General features: G+C 40.3%; 1 protein-coding gene across 2 annotated transcripts; it reads right to left on the bottom strand.

The window, feature by feature from the left end:
- Nucleotides 1-302: 302 nt before the first annotated feature.
- Nucleotides 303-9,782, bottom strand: LOC106586680 (dynein light chain Tctex-type 3). Of its 2 annotated transcripts, XM_014174208.2 has the most exons (5): nt 9,638-9,782; nt 8,703-8,744; nt 8,442-8,565; nt 4,155-4,232; nt 303-1,494 (listed from the first exon to the last, which is right to left on the bottom strand). In XM_014174208.2, the coding sequence occupies exons 1-5, from the start codon at nt 9,662-9,664 to the stop codon at nt 1,418-1,420; spliced, it is 348 nt and encodes a 115-aa protein (XP_014029683.1). In that variant the 5' UTR covers nt 9,665-9,782; the 3' UTR covers nt 303-1,417. The 2 variants fall into 2 exon arrangements, with proteins under 2 accessions (XP_014029683.1, XP_014029684.1); XM_014174209.2 differs by lacking the exon at nt 8,703-8,744 and having other exon boundaries at nt 9,638-9,780.
- Nucleotides 9,783-10,243: the final 461 nt, after the last annotated feature.

Here is a 10,243-nt window from a genome sequence, read left to right as displayed (position 1 = left end):
TACACAGACTCAGGATAGCCTTGTTTCATCAGACCTGTACACAGACTCAGGATAGCCTTGTTTCATCAGACCTGTACACAGACTCGGGATAGCCTTGCTTCATCAGAGCTGTACAGGCAGACTCATCATCAGGCTCAGGATAGCCTTGTTTCATCAGACCTGTACACAGACTCGGGATAGAGCTGTACACAGACTCGGTATAGCCTTGCTTCATCAGAGCTGTATACAGACAGATTCTCATGTGTTGACCTCTTTTCATGCTCATTTGCCTTAATGAAAAATGAATAAACTCTGAGACAAGCTAGTCATGTGAGTTTTAATAGATGAGGTGAGTCTGTATGTTTAGACATTAAAGGCTTAAAGAAGATTTGCAGCGCTCGTTTTAAACATCTGTGATTAGTAAGCATCCTAATTCCTCTTGATCTTATTTTAAAATCCCATCTGGTACATAGAATTGATTAGTACAACAATGCAGCAAATAGATCATTTGTAACAAAAGATAATTCTAACATAACTACCTCAACCCCCTTATGTACAGGAATGTGTGTAAGGTAAGAAACCAGCAGTTGCACTTGTTTCACCCCATCCTAAACCTCACTAGCTATTCTGTCACACTGCCTTACTGGTGAGACATCTCAATTAAACACCAGGAAATCATGTGACGATAGTTAAATAATACATTTAATGACAAAGGTCAATGGACAAACACGGTCAGTCACAAGTCATACTTGTAGTGTCATGAGCATTTTCAGTCGATTTAATATCACAAATGATATAAGGGCTAGTGAGGTAAATGTGATACAACATGCAGGAGAGCTACAACTTCAACAATCTAGAGGGAATGGTCTTAGAATAAATATAATACACATTTTTAAAAAGAAAGTACACCATCATAAACCAACAATGCTCCAACGGAACCGCCAATGTCTGTCTCTGCACTCTGTTAGGAATGTATTAAACCTGACCTCTCTGCTTTGAGACTCCAATTATTATTTATTTTTTATAGTGGTTCAACTACGACACACTATTGAAAATGTAAATGGGATGCATTGATTTAGTTAATACTATTATTCCACATGTATAGCATAGTTGATGATGTTCTGTAATTATTCAACGAAGAATCTTTACCAGTGTGGTTAGTTTCATTTTCTAAGTTCATGCTGAGCATATCTCTAGAACTACTGGTCTATTTAGATTTACACACAGACAACACTATGCATCCACCACTTACAGCAACATCACTGAATTCCCATCCTATGGTTCCCATTGGGAGTGGTCAAAGTTTGTGAGTGTGGGGTTGAAAGATGTTGTACAACAGACATTTACTTTCATGGGTAATCAGCATTGGATCTTCAAGGCTTGGTGGTGCTGGTGCATGCCAGGTTGTGTTCGGGGGGGGGCGTGGGAAGGGCCCATGTTAACAGGTCAAGGCCACGGCGAAAACACTCACCACACAGTACATTGTGCGGTTCTCCCACCTGACCGTGCAGCTTCCTGTGGGAGGACACCACAAAGACCAATCAGGTCAACCCACTAGATCTCAACCAATCAGAGTGAACACAACATCAGAACCAATATGGACACAAATACATTCCAACATGTGGCTTCTTCTGTGGAGAGCAACATTTCAAAACATACGCAGATAGAAACAGAAATTGACCAGATTCCTGTTTCCAGAAAATCACAGGGAATCATGTAGGTCCAGTACAATACTTTTCTATTAGAGCCCGACCAATGGTTTTTTTGGAGGGTCCAATACCAATTGGGGGGACAAAATGTACCAATATATCTGCCGACATACTATTTTACAGCGGGAAAATGAAAAAGGGTCATTTTTCCACACTGAGTTCTCATAAATTGCCATCCCAAAGAGCAATTGTCCAAGAAATATGCTTCAAATATTGATTTCCTACATTGTGACAATAATGAAACTAGGGCTGACCCCATTTAGTCGACTGGTCGATAGGCTGTTGGACGACCGAGATTTATTTAGTCGAGCAATAGCAATAAAAGAAATTCGTAATCATGATGTACAAGACAGATTGGCTCCTGTCTGAGTGGACTGATCCATTGTGGAGGCCGGTGGGATGGCACACTCCATCAGTCTAAGACGTGCTATTGAAATATAACCATATGAAATTATGTAACAATGGTACAACACAAATAAAAATGTGAATATTTTATAACAAATGCCTAACTGTTACATGTGACTGGCTTTATAAATCTATATAGAGAACCAGTCAAAAGTTTGGACCCACCTACTCATTCAAAGGTTTTTATTTTTACTATTTTCTACATTGCAGAATAATAGTGAAGACATCAAAACTATGAAATAACATGTGGAATCATGTAGTAACCAAAAAAGTGTTACAGAAATCAGAATATATTTTACATTTGAGATTCTTCAAAGTAGCCACCCTTTGCCTTGACAGCTTTGCACACTCTTGGCATTCTCTCAACCAGCTTAATGAGGAATGCTTTTCCAACAGTATTGAAGGAGTTCCCACATATGCTGAGCACTTGTTGGCCACTTTTCCTTCACTCTGCGGTCCAACTCATCCAAAACCATCTCAATTGGGTTTGAGGTCAGAAAGTAGTAAAAACCCTGGAATGAGTAGGTGTGTCCAAACTTTTGACTGGTACTGTATATCTACAGAAATAAGAAAGATTCTGCTTCCGTTGCCTGTTTGAGTGTTTGGTTGGTTGATTCCACGAGAACCAAGCCTCACGCAACAACTTCACAAATTCTGCTATTTTTCATCTTTGCTATGCTGTAATAAAGGCTTTACACTTTTCCCCTCTCGTTAGACCAGCCTTTCTGGTATTATTTATCATACATTTGGTGTTGTTTACACTGTTCCAAATTGTCAGAAATATTTATAATAAAAATAACTCTCCTTTTTCCTTGATCTGTTTATTGCTATTATAATAAGTAATGTCATTATCATTAGTGGTCTGAGTATAGTATCCTTGTATAACCATCAAGCTGTAGACCTAAGAGCGCATCCTGTTTAGTCTTAATACCATAACTTACTTAGGTCTGTATTTCAATAGTTATATAGGCTAATCAATCATTTATTTGTTCATGTCGACACACATGTGAAATGCGACCAATGACTAATTAGAATGAATAGGCCTAAACCGTTCCATTTCACGGATGAATGAGACTGTTGTAATAAAGGCTTTACAAAAAAACGTTCCAATATTGAGGAAATAGGGAATGTTTTGACCAAACAAATCAGGGATTTCGTCAACATCACTTTTCAGTCAAATGTCTAATTATGTTGCGGCTTCAGCAACACGGACAGCGCTGCACACACTGATGTTCTGTGGTGGTCGCTGCAGCAGGGAGGAGAGAGAGACAGACAGCACTATACACACTGATGTTCTGTGGTGGTCGCTGCAGCAGGGAGGAGAGAGAGACAGACAGCACTATACACACTGATGTTCTGTGGTGGTCGCTGCAGCAGGGAGGAGAGAGAGACAGACAGCACTATACACACTGATGTTCTGTGGTGGTCGCTGCAGCAGGGAGGAGAGAGAGACAGACAGCACTATACACACTGATGTTCTGTGGTGGTCGCTGCAGCAGGGAGGAGAGAGAGACAATCGGTGCTAGTCACAGTCACTCAGTTTTTAGTTTTTTTAACAAAACGCAGCAAATCTGAACCAGGCGGCACAATCAAATCAATTGCGGTCAGACTCCCTAGTCATATGTGTGTCTTAATTATTTAATCAAACAGTTCGCTTAAAGCATCAGACATGCACAGTGCATATAGCGGATTTGATTAAAACATAGGATGTGTCTATATATGGAAAAATACACGTTTTAAAATTTCAACCAATCGATTGGTCAAAAGAACAGACTTGGTCGACCAAGATTTTTTGTAGTCGGGGACAGCCTTAAATGAAACAGAATGTTCAGATAAGCATGAGATTGCCTTTTTTTCCCCCCATTCTATTTATTAAATAGAAGTTATCGGTGGAATTATCGCCGATACCGATACAGCGCTAAAAGGTCAATATCGGTCGGGCTATACTTTGTTGCACCCTTCTGAATGAGCCAAAACGTAATACACTGTTCATTAGCACAACAAAAGCAAATGCCTGTTCAAAGGTTAGTACAGTATGCGTGGGGGTTTCCTCTCTCTCACCATCAGTAGCAGTGTCCCAGTAGCAGGAGTTAGCCGTGTGGAGACCAGCACCACTCTTCTGCATGATGGCACAGTTCACTGGAACACAAGACAATGTTGAAGATACATTTCCTGCTGTAAGCTTTCTGTCATGCACAGGGCTTTGCTTCTGGTCACAAAGGCTATCATAGATATTATACCTCTATCATACAGCACTTTGTGACCGGGAGCACACGAAGGGCCCATCATCCAGCTTGTTAAGGGCGAAGTAGAGTAGCCTTCTTCTAAGGCAGTGGTCACCGACTTGTCGATCTCCAAGGCATTTCTAGTCGATCACCAAACATTTCTGTAAAAAACCCAATGATAAAGCCTTGTGTTCCTATTTCTTTATTTATTAGCCTCGGGCTGTTGGTGGTAGGTGCAGCCAATTCAGCTGTCCTGTGCGCCGGGTAGGCAAACTGTTGCCATTTCATGTGACTGAAGGTACAAACTGTCTTCCCGGTGGGCCTGGAGAGGAAATCAAGTGCACTGTCACCGCTGGCCAATCAGATTGCTCAGATGACCGAGTCTGCAGTAACGTAGCAGGGATAAAGAAAGCTACGGCAAAATTGATACTGAGATTTTAAAACGTTTAAAACCATGACTAGAGAGAAACTGTCAACGAATAGAGCAGAGCTGCTGTTTTTATGACTGACTTCATGTTTAAGTTCTTATTCAGTACTGTCAACACTTTGTATTCAACACTTTTACAACCCATAAAATGCACATACTTCCTATTTCCACTCAGCGCTACAACAATCCCTGCAGTAGTAATGAATGAGTAGGAAAGTGCATCGGTAGGCTTGCGTTGTTGTTAATATTAGCGGCTTGGGTCTTTTTTAATAAAGGAATATTTCACTTTCTCTGTTCATAGAAGTAACAACTTGAATTTGTGCATGAGGCAGAAATAATGCGGCGCGATTCGAGTTTCCCCATCAGCTGGAAGACGGTGTCCCTTTTTGGTCAGTGTCAGTGGAGGAAAGGAAGAGCGGAGGGATGTTGAGAAACGGACCCTCAGTCTGCTGCTCTCTCCCTCCTCTGAGACTGACCATCAGATGCAGGGACCATCAGATGCAGGCACCATCAGCCCAGTAAAATAAAAGCAAATTATTTAAATGTATGCTCACTCAGCTGGTTGGTGACCACTGTTCTAAGGGATACCAACAACTTCAACTTTTACTGCATCTACAGTACCAGTCAAAAGTTCGGACACACCTGCTCATTCAAGGATTTTTCTTATTTTCTACATTATAGAAAAATAGTGAAGACATTCAAACTATGAAATAACACATATGGAATCATGTAGAATCCAAAAAAAGTGTTCAACAAATCAAACATATTTTATATTTGAAAATCTTCAAAGTAACCACCCTTTGCCTTGATGACAGCTTTGCACACTCTTGGCATTCTCTCAACCAGCTTCATGAGGAATGCTTTTCCAACAGTCTTGAAGGAGTTCCCACATATGCTGAGCACTTGTTGGATGCTTTTCCTTCCCTCTGCTGTCCGACTCATCCCAAACCATCTCAATTTGGTTGAAGTCAGGTCATTGTGGAGGCCAGGTCATATGATTCAGCGCTCTGGTCAAATGGCCCTTACACAGCCTGGAGGTGTGTTTTGGGTCATTGTCCTGTTGAAAAACAAATGATAGTCCCACTGAGCCCAAACCAGATGGATGGCGTATTGCTGCATAATGATGTGGTAGCCATGCTAGTTAATTGTGCCTTCAATTCTAAATAAATCACAGACTGTGTCACCAGCAAAGCACCCGCACAACATCACAACTCCTCCTCCATGCTCCACGGTGGGAACCACACATGCAGAGATCATCCGTTCACCTACTCTGCATCTCACAAAGACACGGCGGTTGGAACCAAAAACCTCAAATTTGGACTCATCAGAGCAAAGGACAGATTTCCACTGATCTAATGTCCAATGCTCATGTTTCTTGGCCTAAGCAAGTCTCTTATTATTATTGGTGTCCTTTAGTAGTGGTTTCTTTGCAGCAATTTGACTATGAAGCCTGATTCACACAGTCTCCTCTGAACAGTTGATGTTGAGATGTGTCTGTTACTTGAACTCTGTGAAGCATTTATTTGAGCTGCAACCTGAGGTGCAGTTAACTCTAGTGAACTTATCCTCTGCAGCAGAGGTAACTCTGGGTCTTCCTTTCCTGTGGCGGTCTTCATGAGAGCCAGTTTCATCATAGCACTTGTTAGTTTTTGCAACTGCACTTGAAGAAACTTTCATAGTTTTCCAGATTGACTGACCTTCATGTCTTAAAGTAATGATGGACTGTCGTTTCTCTTTGCTTGTTTGAGCTGTTCTTGCCATAATATGGACTTGGTCTTTTAACAAATAGGACTATCTTCTGTATATGACCCCTACCATGTCACAACACAACTGACTGGTTCAAACGCATTAAGAAGGAAAGAAATTCCACAAATTAACTTCATCGGGGTAGGGGGCAGTATTTTGACATCCGGATGAAAAGCGTGCCCGTAGTAAACTGCCTGCTTCTTAGGCCCAGAAGGTAGGATATGCATATTATTAGTAGATTCGGATAGAAAAACACTGACGTTTCTAAAACTGTTTGAATGATGTCTGTGAGTATAACAGAACTCATATGGCAGGCAAAAACCTGACAAAAAATCCAACCAGGAAGTGTGGAAATCTGAGGTTTGTAGTTTTTCAAGTGATTCCCTATCCAGTATACAGTGTCAATGGGGTCATTTTGCACTTCCTAAGGCTTCCACCAGATGTCAACAGTCTTTAGAACCTTGTTTCATGCTTCTACTGTGACTGGGGAGAGAATAAGAGCCATTGGAATCAGATGACTGAGAAAATGACATGAGCTCAATCGCGCGCACTCAGGTGAGAGTTAGCTGTGTTCATTTCCTTTTTTGAAGACAAAGGAATCATCCGGTTGGAATATTATGGAAGATTTATGATAAAAACATCCTAAAGATTGATTCTATACATCGTTTGACATGTTTCTACAAACTGTTGTATAACTTTTTTTACTTTTTGTCTGGACTTAGTAAGCGCGTGCCTTGCATTTGGAATAGTGAACCTAACGCGAACAAAATGGAGGTATTTGGACATAAAGATGAACTTTATCGAACAAAACGAACATTTATTCTGGAACTGGGATTCCTGGGAGTGCATTCCGATGAAGATCAAAGGTAAGTGAATATTTATAATGTAATTTTTGTCATTTCTGTTGACTCCAAAATGGCGGGTATCTGTATGGCTTGTTTTGATATCTGAGCGCTGTACTCAGATTGCAAAATTTGCTTTCGCCATAAAACTTTTTGAAATCTGACACAGTGGTTGCATTAAGGAGAAGTATATCTATAATTCTTTGAATAACAGTTGAATATTCTATCAACGTTTATGATGAGTATTTCTGTAAATTGATGTGCTCATTCACCGGAAGTTTTGGGAGGCAAAACATTTCTAAACATTACACGCCAATGTAAAAATGGGTTTTTTGGATATAAATATGAACTTTATCGAGCAAAACATACATGTATTGTGTAACATGAAGTCCTATGAGTGCCATCTGATGAAGATCAAAGGTTAGTGATTAATTTTAGCTGTATTTCTGTTTTTTGTGATGCCTCGCCTTGCTTGGAAAATGGCTGTGTGGTTTTTCTTGTCTAGGCGCTGTCCTAACATAATTTCATGTTATGCTTTCGCCGTAAAGCCTTTTTGAAATCAGACAATGTGGTTGGATTAACGAGAAGTGTATCTTTAAAATGGGATATAATAGTTGTATGTTTGACAAATTTGAATTATGAGATTGTTGTTCTGAATTTGCCGCCCTGCTATTTCACTGGCTGTTGAATAGTGTGTCCCGCAGGCGTCCCACATACCCCAGAGAAGTTAACTTAACAAGGCACACCTGTTAATTGAAATGCATTCCAATTGACTACCTCAAAGCTGGTTGAGAGAATGTCAAGAGTGTGCAAAGCTGTCAAGGCAAAGGGTGGCTACTTTGAAGAATCTTAAATATAAAATATTTTGATTTGTTAAACACTTTTTTTGGTTACTACATGATTCCATGTGTTATTTCATAGTTTTGATGTCTTCACTATTATTCTACAACGTAGAAAATAGTAAAAATAAAGAAAAACCATGGAATGAGTAGGTGTCCAAACTTTTGACTGGTACGGTACGTTTTCTCACCACTTCGATGTGACTAATTGTTGAGTGACTCTCATAATACCATAGCTTCCTTGTGTTATAACATCCTTACAATCATACCTATGAACTTGAATGGTCTCCCTTGCTTGACCAGTTGGGTGAGAGAGTGCTCCACGATGCTGGCAGTCCACTGGTTCACTTTGTTCTGATTGTAGTCTAGTCCTCCAATGATGCCTTCGATACACTGAGACACAGACACCAAACAGTCAGCAAGGAAGACAATACAGTCAAGCATCTATGAAGGGATAATCAGTGTTTTTGATCATCTTTGCCATCCAAGAAATAAGACTGCTGACAAACATGTTTCAAATATCCCTTTACCTCTTTAACTGAGACACTGGCCTCATCTGCATTGAAGGACACCTGTGATTCCAAACGATATAAAAAAATATATAAAAAGAGTAATTATGAAAAACATTAACATAAAGCGTGGATTACTTTGTTATGATACAACTTAAAACAAAAAGCTTGTGCTGTTGAGTGTTGGGCATTCATTCACACAAAAGGAGGTGACCTAGTTTTTCCTGGCTGCTTGCGCAACAAATGAGGGTACACAGACAGACAGTCCACTCTGTGAGAACTTAGTCGACACTATAGCTGTCAAGACTGGATATCAAATGCCTTCAGGCAAGCCCCGGGAGGAAGGACTGCTGCAATAAACTCATAGCTAACTGTTGATAGGATCTTCAGAATAACTTGCACAGAGAAAATGTGAATTGCAGCCTGCTACTACTGGAAGATTTATAGCTAAGTAGATTCAACGTTACGTATTTAAACTCTTAGAAAAAAAAGGTACTATCTAGAACTTAAAACGGCTCTTCGTCTGTCCACATGAGAACAATTTTGGGTTCCATGTAAAACCCTATGGGGACAGCCGAAGGCTTCACCTGCATAATACTGTAGAGATGCCTATGCTGAATGTTGATAGATGCTAGCGCGTTACTAATCAAGTCCTGCCCAGCCCAGTCTGATTGATTTGACCACACCCAGCTAGCTGCTAAACTTACAAATTCCCCACATGCAATAATATGACAACATTTGCATTACAAATGTTTGCAAGGTGTAAATTATCTTGTCAGTTTCATTTGACTACTTAAATACTCATGTACTCGTCAGATTCGTTTTTAAAGCCAGCACCCGCAATGCATGCTAACATTAGCTAGCTAGCTGACCATTCATCTAGCTAACTCGGCCGTTTGAAATCAGTGTCAAAGTCTGAAATAATACATATGTATCTAGCTTAATACACAATCTACCTCCTCTCCGGAATTGTACTCCTCCATTGCTTTAAAAGCAAAATTCTCCTCTTTCGACAAGGTTCTTCACCGACTCTGTTGTTCTTTCTGATTAGCTGTCACCGAGATTGAGATAATCAAAGAAAGTGAGGCAAGACACACCCACAACGACTGCAAGTGAGAGTAGTAGATTATATTGACTGCCACCTGGCGGTGAGAGGTATTCGAGATTTTCTGGAAATTAACGATAGGAAATTAACGATAGTGGATCATAACTAGGCTATGATAAAGGATCAATAACTATTTTATCCACAGAGATCCTATAAATCATTGGTGGTGATATAGTGGTAAACAATGTTGTATGTACTTTTTTATTTGATTGTAATGTTTGTTTATTGTTATTATTTGATTTGTATGTGTTTGTGTTTTATATTGTGTTGTTGACCGAGGTTGGGGATGGTGTTGGGCCGCCAGGGGTGCGTTTGTATTCTAGTAGCCTAGTGGTTAGAGCTTTGGACTAGTAACCGAAAAGTAGCTAGATCGAATCCCCGAGCTGCCAAGGGGAAAAATGTCGTTCTGCCCCTGAACAAGGCAGTTAACCCGCTGTTCCTAGGCCGTCATTGTAAA

The sequence above is a fragment of the Salmo salar genome, chromosome ssa25 (genome assembly GCF_905237065.1).
Source record: "Salmo salar chromosome ssa25, Ssal_v3.1, whole genome shotgun sequence".
Lineage (NCBI taxonomy): Eukaryota > Metazoa > Chordata > Actinopteri > Salmoniformes > Salmonidae > Salmo > Salmo salar.
This window is presented reverse-complemented; position numbering and strand designations above follow the sequence as displayed.

What these genes read in the sequence shown, in the direction of transcription:
- LOC106586680 (XM_014174208.2), bottom strand. Translation starts at nt 9,664, where the DNA reads ATGGAGGAGTACAATTCCGGAGAGGAG. An exon ending in AGTACAATTCCGGAGAGGAG is followed by an intron (nt 8,745 to 9,637) that starts GTAGATTGTGTA and finishes TTGGAATCACAG; the next exon opens with GTGTCCTTCAATGCAGATGA. An exon ending in GAGACCATTCAAGTTCATAG is followed by an intron (nt 4,233 to 8,441) that starts GTATGATTGTAA and finishes CTTGTGTTCCAG; the next exon opens with TGAACTGTGCCATCATGCAG.